The 21996-nt window shown below is 41.1% G+C and overlaps 1 protein-coding gene across 13 annotated transcripts in view; it reads right to left on the bottom strand.

Moving 5' to 3' along the window:
- Nucleotides 1-21996, bottom strand: part of LOC144669582 (neural cell adhesion molecule 1-like) — a 485847-nt gene that overhangs the window by 156002 nt on the left and 307849 nt on the right. For 8 of the 13 annotated variants that reach the window (XM_078532174.1, XM_078532088.1, XM_078532100.1 and 5 more), the window contains exon 9: nucleotides 15470-15499. The exons of the other annotated variants lie outside the window; for them this stretch is intronic. In XM_078532174.1, the coding sequence (XP_078388300.1) occupies nucleotides 15470-15499 (30 nt within the window). The remainder of the gene's footprint in view (nucleotides 1-15469; nucleotides 15500-21996) is intronic. 13 annotated transcript variants of the gene reach the window in all.

Raw genomic sequence — 21996 nt, 5'->3', positions numbered from 1 at the left:
AATTAATGCCATCAATTCAAGTTTTCAATTAATAGCTTTTGGATAAGATCATGTGATGGATGAACATACTGTAAAATATAGCAGCAGTTTGAGAGTGATGTCCAATTGCTTTAATGATAAGAAATCAGCTCAGAAGAATACAGTGCACAATACAGCCAAGACAGATTTCAGGATGTGTTGGAATTCTCCCATTTTAAAAACCCAGAGGATGCTAATACATCCCCAAGTTGTGTCGCTTACTCACTGTTTGTAACAAGACCAAATTCTGTAGTGGTTGTAGACAATGATTACTCAGTGCGCTAAGCAACATTACTCAAAGTGCTAAGCAACATTACTCAAAGTAATCCCCTTCCTATAATCGTTCACGATGAACTGAATTTGGAGAATCTTATCTGATGCTACTGGAAGTTGGCTTTCACTGTTAGGAACAGTTTAATGGGGGCCCAAGGACTACAGATCACGGAGTACGGATTCAGAACACAGCCATTGTATTCACATGAAAAGGTGCGCTATCACTGACCCACAATGCTGCTGTCCAGAAACTGGTTTCAGGTTCATTCTTGAAATGCCAGGGATCAACTGACTGTGATGGAGTCTTGGGCAGAATTTTTTTTAAAAATCCTCATTATGGGATTTAGGCAATGCTAGAGTTTATTGCACAATGAGCTGCCTGCTTCACAACTGAGTGGGCAATTTCAGTAGGAAGTTAAGAGTCAACCATACCGTTTAGGATCTGGAGTCACATATTGGTCAGGCCAGGAAAGGAGAGTAGATTTGCTTCTCTTACAGGTCATTAAAGAACCAGATGGGTTTATATAACGATCTGCAGTTACATGGTCACTATTAATGACACTAGCTTTCATTCCAAATTTAATTAATTAATGGAATTTAAATTACACAGCTGCCAAATGGTGGGATTTGAACTCAACAGCTGACCCCCCCAGCATTTCAAGGTTGCACTTGAGATGATGTCTGGTTTCAGGACAGCAACATTGCAGATTAGTGCCAGCAAACTTTTTCACTTGAATATAACAGCTGTGATCTGAATTCACATCCAGTGATTTGCAGACCTACAGGGCGGAATCATCCCAGATTTGCACCAAGTGTGGTAGCAGGCTGGAAAAGAGTGGTTTTACCTGGCAGACATAATGGCGAGTTTTCGCACCATATCGTCCCATTTCCGCCTCATTAATCATGTAGCCAGAGGAAACACTCCATTTCGATGGCAGGCGGTCTCAGATTTGCCGGCCACGCCATTACCTCACCGCTTCCTCACGCAGGGCGCCATATTTAAACTGCAGCCGCACGGGCACTTCTCAATGCTTGCAGCCCAGGAGGGCACCGGTGAAGACACAGTCCCAAAAGCCAAGAAGAGTGCAGCCCCCCGCTGATTTAGTGACGCGTCCCTGGGACTCCTTCGGGACACCGTGGAGGCCCGGCACAATGATCTCTACCCTCGCTCAGGCTGCAGGAGACCCATCAGTCTCACCACTCTGGCTTGGGCGGAGGTGGCAGAGTGGCAGTGCCAATGCTGCACAGAGGTGGTCAGCCATGCAGTGCAGAAAACAGGTGAATGATTTTATCCATGCTGCCAGGGTAAGGCCAACCATCTCATCACTCTAAACTCTCAAGGCCATCTCACTCACTGCCAGCTCAAGGGACATCACCACTCACTCTCTCACACAAACCCTCATAATATTATCTGGCCTCATCTGCTCTGGAGACTGCCTCAGTCCTCACCATCTTGAGGCCACTTGCATAGATCAACATGTGCTCCCATACACCCTGGGATGCTCCCCATCCCCAGTACATCTCTTGCCCTGCAGCCTCTTCCTTTAGTTGAGGCCATTTCTCTCCCTTCCCCAAGCAAGCCCTAACTCCACAGCCATCAAAAAGCCAACCCCGCCTTACGGTTGGTCTGGTAGGTAGAGACCTACCCATGAGCCCCCCCTAAAAGTGATGTGGTGCTATATGTGAAGCTTGGCGCTAATGACCGTGAGTGCTGCCCGAAGAAAGGTAGGCAAACAAGCCTTGAAGTTCCGAGCGAAGTGCAGCTCGCCAGGTGCACGTTGCTTATGTACAGTTGTGAAACATGTTGGCATGACCCAGGATGGTCCAGCATGGGGTGGGGGGTGCGGGTTTGGTGGGGAGAGGATGATTCTGGCGAGCAGAGCTGATAATTAGACGCAAAGGTATTAAAATGACGTTTCTGATGTCTGGTGGCGGAACCACAGCTCGTCATTGATGGGCAGAGCAGACAATCGCAAACTGCTTTCACGACAGCGTAAAATTGATTTTTGGCCTTCTCGCCATATTGTCCCCGCAAGCCCACCATGATGCCCGACACCAAAGGGGCAAAAAATTCCATCCACACAGTCTTTGGACAACAGTTAATCTGGACAGTGAGACCAGCTTCTAGCAACTCAGATAAGATCCTCAAATCCAAATCAACATAGATTAGAATAAGAAGGGACTGCTTTGATCACGCAATGAATAACATTGAGTTGTACACAATGAGACCATTAAAACAGTCGTTTTTCACCTGGATGGAGAATTGGAAATGACCTGAAAGCTGAGAAAATTTTGAGCTCTTATGCTTGATCCATGCAAGTGGATGCACTGATGACACGTAATTTCTATATTTAATCCAACTGCGCCTGAACAAACCAACGGGAAAACCAGCAAGTGCATAAAATTCAAGGGTTGGCTTTTCAGTTCGACATGTGGCCCCGTGCCCAACATGCAAGAGCGTGAAATAGTGTGCGATGTCGGGCAAACGTCCCAATGTCATCGCGCACAATATTTCTGTTGGCGGGCGTGCGCGGAAGTCGGCAGCACGCCCGCTGACAATTAAGAGGGCTGTTAAGCCCATTAATAAATTCGTTAAGGTAAATTTTTCCCTGCCCGTCCAACCTTACAGTTGGCGGGTGGGTGACAAAGCCAAGCAGCCTTTGGATTTTTGAGGAAATCTCACCCACAGGCGGGATGAGGTTTCTGATGTTCATTAAAAATAAAATAAAAAATTTTAAATCTCATTTTTAACATGCACCCTCATGTGGCTCTTTCACATGGGCAGGGAGAGGTTTACCTTAATTTTAAAATCTTTACTTTTAATGTTAGAAATCTTCAGCTCCCTGAGGCAACTCTGTGCCTTCAGGGAGATTTCACTGAGCGCACCTCTTGCGCATGCGCTGGCATCGGCGCTCGTCCTCCTCACCCCTCGCACCCAGGCAGCGTTGAGTGTTTCAGTGTGCGATTCACCCTGACTGGCCATTAATTGGCCAGCCAACGTGAAATTGCGGTCAGGGCCGGATAGCAGGCTGCGGAAGGTTGTGCAACCACTCCTGGGCCTGGCCGCTGAGGGGGAGAAATCCTCCCCCATGATTTCTGGGGAAATGAACGAACCAGTCTGCTTTTCAGAATAGTTAATCAGTAACATGTTGAACAGGGGCCTACAGTGCTCTGATTAATACTGGCATAATCACCTCCTCCACTGGAATTACCCATAATCAGAAAACTGAATGTTGCAGTCCATTTCATACCCACAGACAGAATGTGTGGGAGGCATGGGTGACCCCATCAGTCACAAGCAAATTGGTTCAAAACTATCATACCCTAGGCCAGCTGGAAGCACATTTTCTACTGTTACTCCAAAACATCCTAAATATTCAACTGTAGCCAGAATCTGCTTTCCTTGGTGATAACAGGCCGATTCTCAGGAGTCAGGTCAACTCGGGATGCCTTTAAAAATAATGGGCCGAATCTGATTCCGGGATTCCCACCCTCATTCCCGGCACCAGTAATTTTCACCAATGTGAGCTAAGGGTGCGGGTAGCAATCCCACATCTTGTAAACCCAACCTAGTTGGTTCCATTGCAATTTTTGTGGCAGTGGGCCAGCTTCTTGAGGACACATGAGGCAGAATTTTAGCTCGGTGTGTGGATGCGCGCCCGACCTGCTCGAGCATAAAATAGCGTTTGATGACATTGGGCGAGTGACCCAACGTCACCGCACACTTGCATGATATTTCGGTCGGTGGGCATGCACTAAACTCGGAAGCGACAATTAAAGGGGCAACTAAACTCACTAACGGCGCAATTAACTGAGATTTTTTCGTTGCCTGTCCAACTTTACGGTTGGTGGGAGGGTGAATTGGCCAGGCTGCCTTTTAATTTTTCAGGGAATCTCATCCAAGGGCAGGATGAGGTTTCCATTATTAAAGTTTTTTTAAAAAATGGTCTATGTTCAGGTGACAGTGATGCTTGGACAGTTTTGTTCTGACTTTAGAGTCTTTAAAGCTTTTCAAGTCTTCAGCTCCCTGAGGCAGCTCTCTGCCTTCGGCGAGCTGTGAGCACTCACCCACACTGACTTCAGCGCTCGTCCTCCTCCCACCCCCACCCCGGAAGTGCTGAGCATTCCAGCTGTTAACTGGCCAGCCAGCATGATATCACAGTTGGGGGCTGATCGGGGGAGTCGATCCATTCCCCAGCCATTGGTGCCCGCATGCTGACCTAAAAATCCTGCCCATGGTTCACAGCCCCTCAAAGGAGACATGAACCATAGTCTAGATATGTGAATCCTTTGAAAAGTATGTTTAAAAAGTCTTACTTAGGCTCTCTCCATGGCCTCCCTAACCGGCTTGCACCATAGAATCAATGAGCCATATAACAATGACAAGTCTTGAAATGCACCTAAACACCCAATCAAAAATCTCCTTCAAAAAGAAATGCTGCTCTTACAACCCTATAAAAGCATCAATCCGACAGAGCCATTATAATATCAATAATAGAAGCTTTACCTCACTTCATGCCTCATCTTATCTATTTAAACACCCATTAAAAATAACAGTTCAAGTAAAGAATAACTTATTACAACCTCATAAATGTGTGGAAATCAATCAAATACTCCACTTCAGTCTGTGAAAACACCTGCTGAGTTAATTCATTAGTGTGTCCTGGAGTTCAGTCAAGTATTCATAGTAAGGCCATTCTATTGAATTGTTTATGGATGGAAAGCTCAAGGAACAGCATCTCATTTGGCACTCCACAACCTTCTGGACTCACATGAATTCAACAATTTTAGTTTGTTACCATTTTCTGTTTCTTTTTGTTGTTGGTTCACTTTTTTCCTCCTTTATTATTTCTTCACTTTGAATTAGGATGGCTGCTATCCAGCTACTCACATCTCACCTGGCACATCTTTTGTTCCTTTACTTCACCCATTACCACTCTCTTTGGTTTTTGTACAATGCAACATTTTGTCATTTAATTTCTCCTGCCTTCCACCCTATCACTGACCTTCTGGTTTGTTCTTCCTTCCTCCTCCTCGCTTTCACTTGCTCAAAACTTATTTCATGTCTATCCTTCCTCAGTTCTGAAGAAGGGTCATCAACCTAAAAACGTTAACTGTTTCCCTCCGCCAGTACTGCCTGACTTGCCGAGTATTTCCAGCATATAGACATGTCAAGTCCCTTATTTTCCCATGTCAGTATCAAAAATTGCCAGCCTTCAGAAAACAGCTCTCCAACATCCATTGACTATATCATTTTGTTCTAGTCTGATGAGAACTATGTTTATAATATAAGAAAAATACTACTGATTGTGGATTTTAATGTTTTGTGAGCTCAGTAGTGCCTTTCAAAGAATGAGCAAAGTCTGGACAGGTACAATTTCTCAATTTCTTTCAATAATACTCCGAGCAACAAAAATCTATCTGCTCGAGCCATCAATTTAAATTTAACCAGGGGCAAAAAAAAAGATCCATGAGGCATGCAGCTTCCTGGAACTTCAGCCGCTAACCACACCAAAGTTCAAACGGTCTGCTAATTCACATGCCAACGATAGTTGTCCAAGTCACCAGTGGCACATCTAGAGCACATGCCTTCCTCAACACAGCATGGGGCATCGCTGGCTAGGCATGCATCCATTGCCTAACCCTAATTGCCCTTGAAAAGTGGTGGTGAACTGCCTTCTTGAACTGTTGCAGTCCCTGTGGTGTAGGTATGCCCACAGGGCGTTAGGAAGGGAGCTCCAAAAATTTGACCCAGTGACAGTGAAGGAACAGGGATATATTTCCAATTCGGGATGGCGAGTGGCTTTGAGAGGAGCTTCCAGGCAACGGTGTTCCAATGCATGTGCAGCCCCTGTCCTTCTAGATGGTGGTGGTTGTGAGTTTAGAAGGTGCTGCCTAAGAAGCCTTGGTGAGCTCCTGCAGTGCATCTTGTAAATGGTACACAGTGCTGCAGCGGTCTATGTAACTGGTTCTGAGGTTTCAGATCTCTCTCACCTCCCTGCACCCCGCCACACCTCTACCTTAGCCACCACCACCCCCCACCCAAAGGGAGAAAATGCAATCAGAAGGTTGCCAAGAAACGGACTTTTCAAGGGATTTTTTTTTCTTAACAGCTTCTTTCTGGTGTGACTCCTCTGATTTTCAGACACCCTACAGTTAGTTAACTGTCTGTAATTAAATGAATACCGACAACAAAATTAAGAATGAAATTGCTACCAATGTTGTGTTGCTGTAAACTTGAATATAATTGATTAAACATTTTTGGAATCAGAGTTGCCAGTACAACAAACTGAACTCAAAATCTTAGACTTTCAAATGAATGGTTTTAATCAATTTTCTCCGTCACCTTTGCTCTTCTTAAGAGGGCTTTTTTTTTTAAAACTCTGAGACACTTTTCATTCCCTTTAATGAATTATTGAAGAGACACCACTCCTATTCAATGCCAATGAATATTTCAAATGATACTCTTTCAATGTCAATTTGCCTTTTCCATCAGTGTTTCCAGCATAGATTTCTAACCTACGTCAACAGGGACAGTGAAATCTATCTTGTGTCTCTACAAAGTAATGTCCGCTTTCAGATGATATTATCAAACCCTGTCGACCATTTAACTGTAGTCCTTTCTGTACTGAATTAACTATCTTCATGTCCATGTATAAGCCAATAGTGATCACAGTTGAAATAGGTGAGGCAATATTTGGAGGAGGGAGGAGGAAAATATGTAACACACTGCACTAAAAGACCACCTCTGATATTGAACAAATATTTTCAAACAGATATAAAGTGGCTCATTGGACAGCATAAATAATGTCACCAATAATAATGCCAATGCCACTAATGAAAGAAACTGGTTATCTTACATTTCCTCCAAACTAACTGATTAATGATCAATAAAAAAACTAATTATTTTTTATCACCACATCATCCTATAAAACCGGTTTGTTCAATCCAATTATTTGGGGTCATTTGAAACCTCAGTTTACAAGGTTACCATTTACATGGTTATCGTAGCAGTTTTAGTTACTGTAAGCAGCTGAATTTAACAATTGTCAGTTGCCATTTCAGCCAAATATTAGGCAGTAAATTCAATTAAATTAGAATGCTCATCTATTCCTTGAGTGCAAATTCTTATCTCAGCAGCTCTATGAATTGACATTTATTTCAACCTATTTCCTGCCTTTTCCTTTTTAACATATGGACATATTTCCTAGTTTAAATCATAAAGATGCAATACAATATTAAACACTAAATACATTTCTTAATAGTGCCACATCTTCCAATATGTACAATAAACCTATTTACATTTTTGCTGTTCAATGTTCTCCAATGTTCTGAAGGGGGAGTTAGGAAAATTGTGTGGCTGCTGCATTTTTGACCTATGCCCAACCATTTCAGCTGCTTCATCAATGACCTTCCTTCCATCATAAGGTCAGAAGTGGGGATGTTCACTGATGATTGTACAATGTTCAGCACCATTCACTCCTCCTTAGGTACTGAAGCATTCCATGTCCAAATGCAGCAAGGTGTAGACAATATCCAGTCTTGGGCTGACAAATGGGAAGTAACATTCACGACACACAAGTGCCAGGCAATGACCATCTCCAACAAGAGAGAATCTAACCATCGGCCCTTGACAATCAATGGCATGACCATCACTGAATCCCCTACTATCAACATCCTGGGGGTTACCATTGACCAGGAGCTGAACTGGACTAGCCATATAAATACTGTGGCTACAGGAGCAGGTCAGAGGCTAGGAATTCTGCAGCAAGTAGCTCACCCCAAAGCCTGTCCACCATGTACAAAGCACAAGTCAGGAGTGTGATGGAATACTCTCCACATGCCTGGATGAGTACAGCTCCAAAAACCTTCAAGAAGATTGATACCATCCAGGACAAAGCAGCCTGCTTGATTGGTACCCCATCCACAAGCATTCACTTCCGCCACCACCCACACACAGTGACAGCAGTGTGTACCATCTGTAAGATGCACTGCAGGAACTCACCAAGGCTCGTTAGACAGCACCTTCCAACATGACCGCTGCCATCTAGAAGGTCAAGGGCAGTAGACACATGGGAACACCACCACCTGGAAGCTCCCCTCAAAGCCATTCACTATCCTAACTTGGAAACATATCACTTTTCCTTCACTGTCACTGGGTCAAAATCCTGGAACTCCCTCCCTAACACACTGTGGCCGTACCTGCACCATATGGACTGCAGCGGTTCACGGCAGCAGCTCACTGCCACCTTCTCAAGGGCAACTGGGAATGGGCAATACCACATCCCACAAATTAATAAATAAAAGGAAATACTTTGCTGTGCAAAATTCAGGTCAACCTCCACATGAATTAATAAATGAACACATGACTCGCAGAAAAACACATTGCACTACACATTGACAGGAAACTGCAGAAAATGCAAGAGCTACACAGAGAAGGGTAAGTAGGAAATGTGTTGTCAATGTATAATCTGTATATGAATTGCCAATAATGGACTGACATTGAGCAGAAGACAAATTTGCATATAAAATTAACTACATAAATCACTTAGTCAATTGAAAATACGAAATCAGACAGGTATATAAAAATGGTCCTCTGAGCTCAATTTACATATATAAAATTCAAGCTTATTATAGATCTTCCAATAATTTTTGGAAAGAAACTTCGCTTCAAAAGTGATAGTAATTCTTGTCATCACATGAAAAAAACACACTGCTGACTTTTTTCCATGTGCTATGAAATTTATATTTCCACGCAGAGGTTGAATGAATGAGGAAAACTATTATATTCCTCACCACATTATTTAGTAAAATAAATACACTGGTGAAGTATATATTCCTTCACTAAATGACAGTTATGTGTATATTTTTTCACCATGTGTGTAAATGAAGTAAAAGGATGGCACTTAAGGAGCGCAGTAGAATTCTACATTCCTTTTGTCCCAAAATTTGGTACACCTTTTCTCCAGTTCACAGAATCTGTTAAGGAATGGTTGTTGACTGCTGCAAGGAACACTTACTGGAAGGAGCCTCTACAGGATCAAACTCTGAATAACACATCACATCAAGCATAGCCAAATGGTGACTATACAATGCTGCAAGGTGGCCTTCAGAAGACAATAAGGAGCATGGCATGGCCGTAATTTAGAGCTCGTTTAGGTTTCTACTCAGTGTGGCAAGGAAGTTAACTGGGCACCCGACCTATCCTGCCACCTGTGCATATGTCACTGCGGCAGTTCGATGTGATTAAACTATACAATGTCACTGACAGTTTGAGTAACTTCAAAAAGCAGCCAAATGTCATCACTGAGCATACATGGGTTGTGCGCTGCTGATAGTGAAGTGCCAGCACCTGTCTACTGTGGGGGGGGGGCCTGGCAAACTTATAATTAAGCGCTTTATAAGCACTGTTCACTTCTCTGTTCTCTTTTCTCATTGTGAGGAAAGTGGAGGAAGGGAATGCATTCCAAGTGGTTAAAAAAAATAAACTTTAAAAAGGAAAGTACTCAGCACTTACCAGGAAATGACGGTTCTAGAGAAGCAACTCTGATGCATAAAATTATTGTATTGCACAATTCTGTTTTGGTTGACTGAGACCTCTTTTGGGGACATTATGGATTGTCTGTTGAACATTTTTGCTGAATATTTTAATTGAACTCGTGTAATTTAAATACACATTTGAATATACTGACAAATTTCTTAAAGTCCTTCTACTGCTCAGCAAGTTAAAAATCCTTTTTTTTTGACAAGCGGGTCCAAGCTTTTCTGCCTTCTGCTTTGGGCAAAACTTACTCGATGCCAAAACTACATGTTTGAACATGATATATTGCTTCACTAAAACATGATTGCCTGTATGGCATCTCAGTGATCATTTTATTGTATGTTTTAGGATGATGATAGAAAAGGATGATAGGCAATCCAGAGCAAGAATAATTAACTGGACAAGGGCCTACTTCAATGGGGCAAGAACAGAGCTGGGCCAGTTAGACTGGAATGAAAGATTGGTGGGGAAAACCATAGCTGAACAGTGGGCTACCTTCAAAAAAAGAATTGGTTCGAGTACATTCATGGCATATTTCATCAAAAAGGAAAGGCAGGGCAAACAAATCCAGAGCTCTTTGGATGAAAAAGGAGATAGAAATCAAGATAAAAAAGAAAAGTGCGCTTATGACAGGTGTCAGGTAGAAAATACAATTGAGAACCAAAAGGAATACAGAAGGTTCAGAGGGGAGGTGAAAGAGTATATTAGAGAACAAAGAGGGACTATGAGAAAAGACTGGCAGCCAATATAAAGGGGAATCCTAAAGTCTTCTATAAGCATATAATTGTAAAAGGGTGGTAAAAGGAGGAGTAAGGCCGATTAGGGGCCTAAAAGGGAATTTACTCATGGACGAAGGGGCCATGGTTGAGGTACTAAACGAATACCTTGCATCATTCTTTATCAAGGAGGTAGATGCTACCTAGGCCATTGTGACAAATGAGGAAACTCTGTCACTAGAAGGGTTCAAAATTGATAAGGAGGAAGTGTTGACAGGCTGCCGGTACTTAAAGTTGACAAGGCACTGGGGCAGGACGAGATGCAGGAAGGAAGGATACTGAAGGAAGTGACAGTAGAAATTGCAAGGGCACTGGCCATCATTTTTCAGTCTTCCTTAGACTCAGGGGAGGTGCCAGAGGACTGGAGAATTGCAAACATTACGCTCTTGTTCAAAAAAGGTTGTAAGGACAAGCCCAGCAATTACAAACCAGTCAGTTTAACTTCAGTGGTGGGCAGGATTCTAGAAAAAAATGATTCGGGATAGAATTAGTAGTCACATGGAAACATATGGGTTGATAAGGAAGAGCCAGCATGGATTTCTAAAGGGGAAATCATGTTTAACTAACTTGCTGGAGTTTTCTGAAGAGGTAACAGAAAAGGTCAATGAGGGTAATGCTGTTCAAAAACAAAAATACCTGGAAAACTCAGCAGGTCTGACAGCATCTGCGGAGAGGAATACAGTTAACGTTTCAAGTCCATATGACTCTTCACCAGAACTAAGGAAAACTAGAAAAGAGGTGAAATATAAGCTGGTTTAAGGGGGTGGGTGTGGGACATGTTGAGCTGGATAGAGGGCCAGTGATAGGTGGAGATTGCCAAAAGATGTCATTGACAAAAGGACGAAGAGGTGTTAACGGTGGTGATATTAGCTAAGAAATGTGCTAATGGTGACATTAAGGGTGGAAAGCAGGACGAGCAAGGGACATATAGCCCTAGAGATAAAACAATGGATGGAAATACATTTAAAAATAATGGAAATAGGTGGGAAAAGAAAAATATATATAAATTATTGGATAAAGGGGGATCGGAAAGGGGATGGGGATAGAGGAGAGAGTTCATGATCTAAAGTTGTTGAACTCAATATTCAGTCCGGAAAGCTGTAAAGTGCCTAGTCGGAAGATGAGGTGCTGTTCCTCCAGTTTGCGTTGAGCTTCACTGGAACATTACAGCAGGCCAAGGACGGACACGTGGGCATGAGAGCAGGGTGGTGTGTTGAAGTGGCAAACGACAGGGAGGTCTGAGTCATGCTTGCGGACAGACCCAAGGTGTTCCGCAAAGCGATCACCCAGTCTACGTTTGGTCTCTCCAATGTAGAGGAGACCGCATTGGGAGCAGCGCATGCAGTAGACTAAATTGAGGGAAGTGCAAGTGAAATGCTGCTTCACTTGAAAGGAGTGTTTGGGCCCTTGGACGGTGAGGAGGGGGAAAGTAATGGGGCAGGTGTCGCACCTTTTGCGTTTGCATTTGAAGGTGCCGTGGGAGGGAGTTGATGTGTAGGGGGTGATGGAGGAGTGGACCAGGGTGTCCTGGAGGGAACAATCCCTGTGGAGTGCCGCCAAGGGTGAAGTGAAGATGTGTTTGGTGGTGGCATCATGCTGGAGTTGGTGGAAATGGCGGAGGATAATCCTTTGAATGCGGAGGCTGGTGGGGTGATAAGTGAGGACAAGGGGGACCCTATCATGGTTCTGGGAGGGAGAGGAAGGTGTGAGGGCGGATGCGCGGGAGATGGGCAGGGCAGGAGAAGGGTAATGCTGTTGACGTGGTGTACATGGGCTTTCAAAAGGCATTTGATACAGTGCCACACAACAGACTTGTGAGAAAGTTACTGCTCATGAAATAAAAGAGTAGCAACGTGAGTACAAAATTGGCTGAAAAATGGGAAGCAGAGAGTAATGGTCAATGGATATTTTTTAAGCTGGAGGAAGGTTTGTAGTCCCTAAGTGTCGGTATTTAGACCATTGCTTTTCCTAACACATATTAACGATCTAGACCTTGGTGTGCAGGGGACAATTTCAAAGTTTACAGACAATACAAAGCTTAGGAGCGTTGTAAACTGCTGGGAGGACAGTGTAGAACTTCAAAAGGACATGGGCAAGTTGGTGGAATGGGCAGATAGGTGGCAGATGAAGTTCAATGTGGAAAAGTGTGATGTGATGCATTTTGATAGGAAGAACATGGGCAGACAATACAAAATAAGGGGTGAAATTTTGAAGGGTTTGCAGGAGCAGAAAGACCTGGCTGTATATGTGCATAGATCATTGAAAGTAGTAAGATAGTGGAGAGAGCAGTTGTAATGCAAATAGTATCCTGGGCTTTATTAACCTGGGCATAGAGTACAAGAACAAGGAAGTTATGCTGAATTTATATAAGGCACTCATTAGACCTCAGCTGGAATTTTGTGTACAGCTCTGGGCACCACATTATAGAAAAGATGTGAATACAGTGGAGAGAGTGCAGAAGAGCTTTACATGAATGGTTCCAGGGATGAGAAACTTCAGTTACAAACATAGATTAGAGGGGTTGGGGCTATTCTTCTTCGAGAGAAGGCGGCTCAGAGGAGATTTGATAGACAGGGGGCTGGACAGAGTAGATAGGGAGAAGCTGTTCTCACTCATAAAAGGATCAAGAATGAGAGGGCACAGATTTAAAGTGATTTACAAATGTGATGTGAGAAAATTTCTTTTCACACAAGTGGTTCGGTTCTGGAATGCCTGAAGTGTGGTGGGATCAGGTTCAATGGGGGCATTCAAGAGGGCATTAGATGATTATTTGAATAGAAAGAAGGTGCAGGGGTACAGGGAAAAGGCAGGGCCATGGCACTAGGTCATAATGCTCATTTGGAGAGCTGATGCAGACACGATGGACTGAATGGCCTCCTTCTGTGCCACTAAGATTCTGTGATGCTTTTTTTTTGCCAATATGGTAACCATCATACCAATTCACAAAGATCAAGTCATTGATATGTATTTGCTTGAAGAGGTCAATTTGAATAAATTCAAATTAATACCTGATTAAATGTCTTAATTTATTGTCAGAAATAAGTTAAGATACAGTGGATCAAAATATTAAAGTGTTAAATGACTTATGATATCATCAGAAGAAAATTGCTTGAATTACCTTTACACATGACACTCTAATATCGGCTCAAATAAGGCACCATAGTGTACTGCCATAACAAGACGCGATGTTATGGAATGATAGATAAGGTTAGCATAGATCATTCCTAACCTTGGCCAGAACACTGTGCAGAGGATACTACATCGAACTGTTTTCTCTCGTAAGCACAGAAAGAAATTAGTGGCCCAATTACCCTCATTCTCTCTCGGGCACCCACCTCCCAACAGTCTAAAACTTAGAATACTACTCCCAGGATGATGCCATCTGTCTTTACAGCTAGCAAGTTTTGCACACCGCTCGGGCGACTTTCAATTACTTCTCTAAAATGACTCTCTGAATGCCAAGTTAATTTGCTTAAAAAAGTATATAATCCTATGGGGAGCATTTTCTCCCCATTGGGCAGGCTGGTCGCCGCCCGCAATCGGCTGCGCGTCACCATTATAGGTGGGCGGGCCAATTAAGGCCCGCCCAGTGTGACGCACACCCAGAAGCGCTCAGCGCTACCTTTATGGGTTGGGGGGGGAGAGAAGGAGGGAGAGTCGGGGCCTGCGCTCTTTCGCGCATGCGTGTGAAAGAGGGCAGAGACCTCAGGGAGATTAAGTTCAATGCAGAAAATGGTTAAAAATAAAAAAATAAAATTATTCAGACAAGTCCCCTCATGTGACAGTGTCATATGAGCTGGGACATGTTTATGAATTTTAATAAAAATTCTTAATCAATCAATAAACCCTTCATGAAACCTCATCCCGTCCATGGATGGGGTTTCATGGGAAACGCGAAGGCTGCCTGGGCTCTTCGCCTGCCCGCCTACCTTAAGTTCGAACGGGCAGCTTTCTCAATAGGGCTAATTGTATAATTAATGCCCTTAACTGGCCTTTGAGAGTTTGGGGGAGCAGACAGCCGACTCTGGTGTGCGCCCGCTGAACAGAAGATCAGAATGACGTGTGGTGATGTTAGGATACACGCCCGATGTCACCGCGCATCATTTTACGATTGGGCATGCGGGCCGGCCCTGTACACCGAGCAAGATGATTCTGACCTATAAATAACATTGTTCATTGAACACATAAAAGTTACCATTTTTACACATATGGTATAACTTTCAATGTATCATTTCAATAATTAATAGTAAACAAATTGGTAACTGAGGGAATATAAGTATGAGCCAACCCAACCTTATATGATGGCTAGCTATTTGATCATTTGTAAAATAGATTGTTATTGTATATAGATATACACACACAGATTTCATATACGTGTATTTTACCATAAAGCTCAAAGGTAGATTAAGTAAAATGATCTAAATTAATTTATTTATCTCAATAGTTTGTATGTTTCAAAAAATAACCAAATGCAGGAGATTAGAGTGAAGAGTTTCAAAATTAATCTGAAAAAGCCTTGGATTAATGAATGTAGAGCCCAGTCAGTAATAAATTATATGATTTCAATGCTCAATATATTTAAAATGCTATAGAAAATAATAGCACCTGGAGTTGCATATATGTGCATTACCTTATCTTTTTTTTTAAATATATAAAGTCTTGCAGCAACACCTTCACATGTGAATGTCTGCCTGAAATATTAAACTTTAAATTCTGTAAATGTTATCTGTTTGTAAACTCTTCTCCATTATAATCTGTATCGAAAAGGTTAGTTTGGTTAATTTTAGTGACTATTTTGTAAACTCGCTCTCAGTGCTTGTTAAGAGAGTTAGAGAGTTTGGCTACATATAAGTAGCCATACCTTTAGCGTCACGGGCCGTGTCCATGAAGCCTGGAGAAAACAAACATGAAACAAAAGTACTTTAGATATGTTAACAATGAACATGCACAGCTAGCTACATGTGTTACATTTAATGATGCCTTATGCAGGCAACAATGTCTATAAAGGCTTTGCAAACACAGTGGAACCTCATTACTGAAAAAAAAAAGGTGATAAGTCCTCACCACAAAGTTTTTTTCCTTTGGTCTTGGCAGTAATTCCATTAAGATCAGTAAAGATGCCCAAACCTTGGAAGATAAATAGCGTGTGCAATAACCAAGCTCAACTGGAGTAATAAAAGTATACTTAACATTTGATATTCAGTTTTTTAAATAGTAAGAAACTAAGCTGCTTCCACAGTTGTCAGAATTTGCCCCATATTCTGCACATCCTTTCATGTGAACTTAAATCTAATCTCTTTGTAAAACTATATAGTGGGACTGGTAACGTTACTTAAGGGCAGCACTTCATTGTTAAGTGGAAGCTATGAAATGGGCTGACATTAAAGGGAAATGGAAGGTCAAACAATTTGCACAATCTACTGATGTTCCTTTCAGGATATCCTGGGAGTGCCAGGAATGCATTAATATGTGTCAGCTACCAGTGAAAGGCTGTCAGTTGCCAGTTGCATAGCAGCCACTTTCCAAGGGAGAGATATTAGGTGAAGAAGGCATTGGGACCATGGGTGCCAGAGGTCCCATCTCCTTTAGCGTCCAAACCTAATATGGAAGAATGGAGGTCTAATGAGCCAAACATACAACAGATACCCAGCCCCATGCACCACACTGCAGCATGCTGTGCAGCTTGGGCATTTTGTAAGCTTCATGTTTTTGTGTCCTATTTTCTGAGCAGCAGCATATTGGGCAATCATCATTGAATTTTTGTCCTTGCGATTTGTATAGAGTTTACAAACAATATGCAAAATGAATTTTGCTATTACCAATCAAGCGTCAGCTAGGAACTACAAGAAACACAAATTATTTAGCAGCTTCTGCTGTTCTTGATCATCAAAATAGGCAAGAATAAAGACTTCTACCAATGTTAAGCTTTTTTTATGCTCTGGGAAAATGCGTGGTGAAGGCTGCCATGATAACAACATTAACCATTTCTGTGCTACTGTAATCACCTGAGGGGTTAAGAACAGTCCAGGTGGAACCTTGTAAAAAGTTAAAGTTTCTAATTTGTTGGAGTGATTAAAATACACCACTTGATGACTTATCAGTCCAATGAATACTGCTGGTGGACAAGCAAATTGCAACATGCATTGCCACCTAGGTCAATGCGTGAATAGTTTCCATTTGGAACAACAGAATAAAAATAGCTGTGTGCTTCGCCAGCTCATTTCCTTTCAGTACTACCAACAGAAAATCTGCTTTCACCCACTCTAGGAAAAACTAGAACAGATATTTAAACTGGGCTAATTTAGTGGCTATAATAAACAAGCTATTGAAATCATTAAAATCTCAGCATATTAAGAAATGGGAGAAGTAATCCATAATAAGACTAATGCCTCGCAACACACTTAATGCCTATCAAAATAGTAGTTGAAGACTATGATCTTTTTTGGCAATACAGTGAAGTGCCACTTGCATTTCAAGTGGGTGGAGGTAATTTTCACTTAGGTGGGGGGAGGAAATTTGGGCAGGGTATCTGATAGGCAGCCAATCCACTACAGCCAGTTCCCACACCAACCAGATGAAAATTATCCCCCCATCCCATGGATTATCTGAATTTGGAAGGCAGTGGCTTGGTCCCTTCATGCCAAACATATACTGTGAAAATACATGAATAAAAAAATGTTGCATTGTGAGATCACTGCACTTGAGTGGTGCAGAGTCTCTCACTGCTGAAATGTGCAATTCCCATTAATTGTTTCTGTCACTGTGGAACATCAGGCTGAAGATTCAAAACGGATATAAAATGTTCCTGTCTTCACAAAAACTGGTGGTATTTAACAGGTTGCAAAAAACATCACAGGAATGCAGGCCACTGAAATAAGCAATTCCTGAATGGGCAATTCTGTTGGTGGCAATGGAACTGTATACCAGCCCATCACAATGCACCCGGAATAATGAACTGTTAATGCTTCTCAAGCAGCTAATCAGCCATGCAAACACTATAAATGTCAAAAAACTTTGTTCATCAAGCTGTTGAATTCCTGCATAGCTAATCCTAATCTTCCCACAAGGCATTGCTTATGCTGATCCTGGCATTTCTATTCAGGAATGATACAAGAATTATGATTTTTGACACTGGCAGGAGCTTTATCAACTTACTTTTTTATGTTTTAATTTTTAAGCTGCAAAATTAATCAGTTAGCAAAACTGTTACTTCCATTTGAGCTGAAGTTAATTAGTGATGACACCTTTAGGAAGTATGGTACTACTGCAAATTAAAATAAAACTTCGTATGGTTTGGAATTATTTAATTTGTTATCCTGGTTAATGACATAAGGTCATAACAACATTAAAAATAAGAGCAAGAGCAGGCCATATGGTCCCTCAAACCTGCTGTGCCATTTAATAAGACTTTGGCTGAACTTATACATCAAATCCACTTCCCTGCCTGATCTCTATATCGCTTGATCTGTCGAGCCAAAAAAATCTATCAATCTTGGTCTTGAATAAAATCCAGAACTAAGCATCCACAGTTGACTCTCATCTTGAGACTATGACCCCTGGTCCTAAAATTTCCACTGAAGGAAACAGTCTCTCAACATCCACTCTGTCAAGCCATTTTAATGAAACCATCTTTCATTCTTCTAAATTCCGGAGAGACTATAGGGCAATTCTACTCAATCTTTCCTCAGTGACTCTTGGATGTGAGGGGTTGTCCAATCTAGTGCCCCCTCACTGCACCCTCTTTAAGAGAAGCATATTCTCCCTTAGGTAAGGAGACCAAATATATATAGTACTCCAGGTGTGATCTCACCAATGTTCAATATAATAGCAGCAAGACTTACTTACTTTTCTGCTTGCAACAAAGGCTAACATACCATTTGACTTCTTAATTGTTGCTCTACCTGTTATGTCAACCTGTGATTTGTGTACTAGGATATCCAAATCCACCTAAATTCCAACATTTTAGTCTCTCAAACATTTTGCTCTTCTATTCTTCCTACTGAAGTGGATAATTTCACAATTGCCCTCATCTTACTCCATCTGCCAACTCATTGTCCAATCACTGAACTGGTCTAGATACATTTGCAGCTTGTTTAAGTCCTTCTCACAGCTTACTTTGCCATCCAGCTCTGTATTGTCAACAAACTTGGATATATTACACTCAGTCCCCTCTAAGTCAGGCATCGACATACGTTGTAAATAACTGAGGCCCAAGGTTTGATTCTTGCAGCACAAGTATCCCAAGAGCTCTAAAACCTTTAACATATAGTCTTTATCTCCTCTAAAGTAAACTCATATACAGATGAACATCAAACTTCAATGTTTGGAAGTGCTGCCACAGCCAAGCAGGGATGAAGAGTTGGTTCGTGAGTCTCAATTCCAGTAAGAAGGCATTCTTAACAAACCTTGAAAGAATATTTCCTCAACTATGATTCCCTTAACCAAATGAGTATTTCCCCTAATTCTCCATCTGTTTTGGAGAGGATGTCTTTGGTGTTGTGTCTATGTCTAGATTATAAAATTAATTTAACTTTTAAATGCAAGTAATAAGGTCCCAGGCTGACAAATTGAATTAAATTTAACTCCTTAAGCTTGGGGCTTGAAACCCGGCTGTACTGAGGGTTCCTCTGAGCAAATTTTATCAATAGAGCGAGTGATGCTGAAGAAAGTGGCAGGCATAAAGCTCAGCCAGAATCTAAACCACAGCCATTTTCTGGTCTGGGCAGCTAAGGCCCCGATTTAAAAAGTGAAATTTACCACAGGTGGCATTCAAGTTTTTAACCCAGAAAGAATCAGGATTATAAAGCATACTGTTATAATATACAATAGCAAGATTCACCTAAGCTTCCCATGTCAAAATGGACCACTTGAACATTGTCTGACAAAGAAATTTAATCTTGGAGTACTTTGCAATTTCACCAGGAGGCAAGAAAATGGAAAGGGAAATTGAGCTGGGTGTACAGCGGTAAGCCGATTCACTACCATTACTTTCTGCCTGGTAGAGAACATTAAAATATTCTCCCTCAAATTACTTTCTTTTATGCTTTCTTTATTATCGCTTTATTTCATTTCTATTCTTTCATTACTCATGCAGCAAAGGTCTGGTTAAATTAGTGTTCCACTCTTAATTTCTGTAAAATACGCAGAACAACAATAAGCCATCAGAAAATGGGGTTAGTGAATGGAACAAAATTCCACCAAATTAACATTTTATGAAAGGAGAGAAGCAATTAATGGTAACTTCACATTATAGCAGAGAATGGCTCTGCTGCAATTACCCCAAACTAGATTCCTCTCTACCTCCAGGGCTAACTAGATGGAGACTGACAGACGTGATCTATCCAGTTCTGAAAGGTCAAGTGTTAAACCCAGAAAAATAAACATAATTAAACATTCCTACAACATTTTCTATTGTGTTGGAAAGAACGGATTTAGGTTGCAAATTTTTAAATTATCAAACCTACCTTGATCTTTTAGGTTTTAACCAAGAAATTACACTGTGCAAGATCACCCCTTCTTGCAATTTCAATAAAGATTTTAGTAGTTGTTCCTCTGTTAAAATAGCAGGCCAAGGAATTTGATACTAACATGTTAATTCTTTATATGACAATATGTGCAAACATAATTTCTGTATTTCAGTTCTTTGGCATTGTTCCCTAAAGGAAGTCATCAGTTGGTTAATAAATGGCTAAAGAAATTCTTTTTGGATTCCAACAAATCCTCTATTCTACACTTAAACTTTCCTCTGTTCACTATTTGTAGCAATACCATCAACGCATTCTTTACAAGGGAATTTATGATTTTTCTACAAGCAGCAATCTAGTTTGTATCAAATTCCACATTTAATAGTATTCCTTTTCAATAGAGTTTCTATATTTGAGATTTTGACTCTGAAATAATACACTAGATGGTAAATTCAAATCCTAAGAAGAAATCTCTATTTTCGAAAATGAGAATAAACTAATTTCTACAGTATTCTATGAGAATAAATAATACGAGGACAAACGGAAAGTTATAAATATTTTTCATAACATCAAGATTTAAGGAATTCCTGTGTAAAATGAGTGGAAATGAAAAGTAAAGTGCAAATAAAGATTCCTTTATATTCTTTCTAGCCACATTAGAACTGGTGCTCATACCACAAATAAAAAAGGAAAATGTACAGCAATAGCCAATGATTTAGAAGTTTGACAACATGACAGCATTCATTGCACACCCTATTTCATTATCACGATATTGTAGAACCATTTTCTACCATTGGATTCAAACAGATACAAGCATTATATAACGGTAACAAAAAATACACATGGTCAGTTAATTACAAAACACTCAAGATGAACAGCAAGACCAAGCAACAAAAGAAAAGTAAGGCACATGATAAACGACAAGCTCTGCTTTTCCTCATTTATCTCAGCAGTATCAGTCTCTGACTAATATCAAATGTGTTTTAATTTTAGCATATTAGAAGGCAAGCAACATACAGAATAGACAGTGTAGTGGTGTCCAATGGAAATGGAGTGAGCGTGCATGGCTGGTACAATATAGCTTATTCTTAAATAGCCTTTCTCAGTCCTTGGAGATTAAGCTCAGATGCTGATAAGGGCAAGAAGTGATTTTACTGACTGTATGCAGTAAGAATGATATACAGTTTGCAGCCCAATTGGTCCAAAGCAACACATCATTTTGACAGCTTCTCTTTTCTTGCTTGTTAAAAAGCAAACCTGAAAATCTGTGGCTATTTTATGAAATTGGACTTGTCCATCACCAGCTTCAGCTAACAATTGAGATGCAATCATCAGCCAAGCTGGCTAAAAGATTACAAAAGGTCTAAAGTAAGATGCTGACAAAAACTGAACCTGGTCTATGTTTGCATGGAACTTTATCATCAGTGAGACTAACATATAGGATAAAAGAACATTATTGTAAATTTTTTGAAGTCTCACCATTTCATTTTGAAAGAGGTGGGACAGTGGACTAAAATATTCTGTTACTTCAATATTTCTAACAGATAAATGCATTACTGTTTATTGTTCTATTTCTGATTTCTCTTCAGAAAATTCATTAGTATCCGCATTTAAAAGGAAACCTGGCATAAAATTGTCAGCATATTGCAGCAAGAATTACACCTAAAACTGGCAAGCAACTTCCCAAAAAAAAAATGTTTCTGAGTACGCTCAGATGTAGTAGATTGAATGGCGATGGGCCCAAACCTTTAAAGTGGAAGTAAAGCAAGAACCATGGACTGGGAAAGGCTAAATAAGTGCCTAAAAATGACAGCAACGGCAGTTAAATATCATGAAACTGAAGAATCCAATGTGGAAATAGTAAGGCACATTTCATAAAAATAAGGGATTTTAGGTAACTACTATATGTGTGTGTATATATATA

Source organism: Cetorhinus maximus, chromosome 2 (assembly GCF_964194155.1).
Source record: "Cetorhinus maximus chromosome 2, sCetMax3.hap1.1, whole genome shotgun sequence".
NCBI lineage: Eukaryota > Metazoa > Chordata > Chondrichthyes > Lamniformes > Cetorhinidae > Cetorhinus > Cetorhinus maximus.
This window is presented reverse-complemented; position numbering and strand designations above follow the sequence as displayed.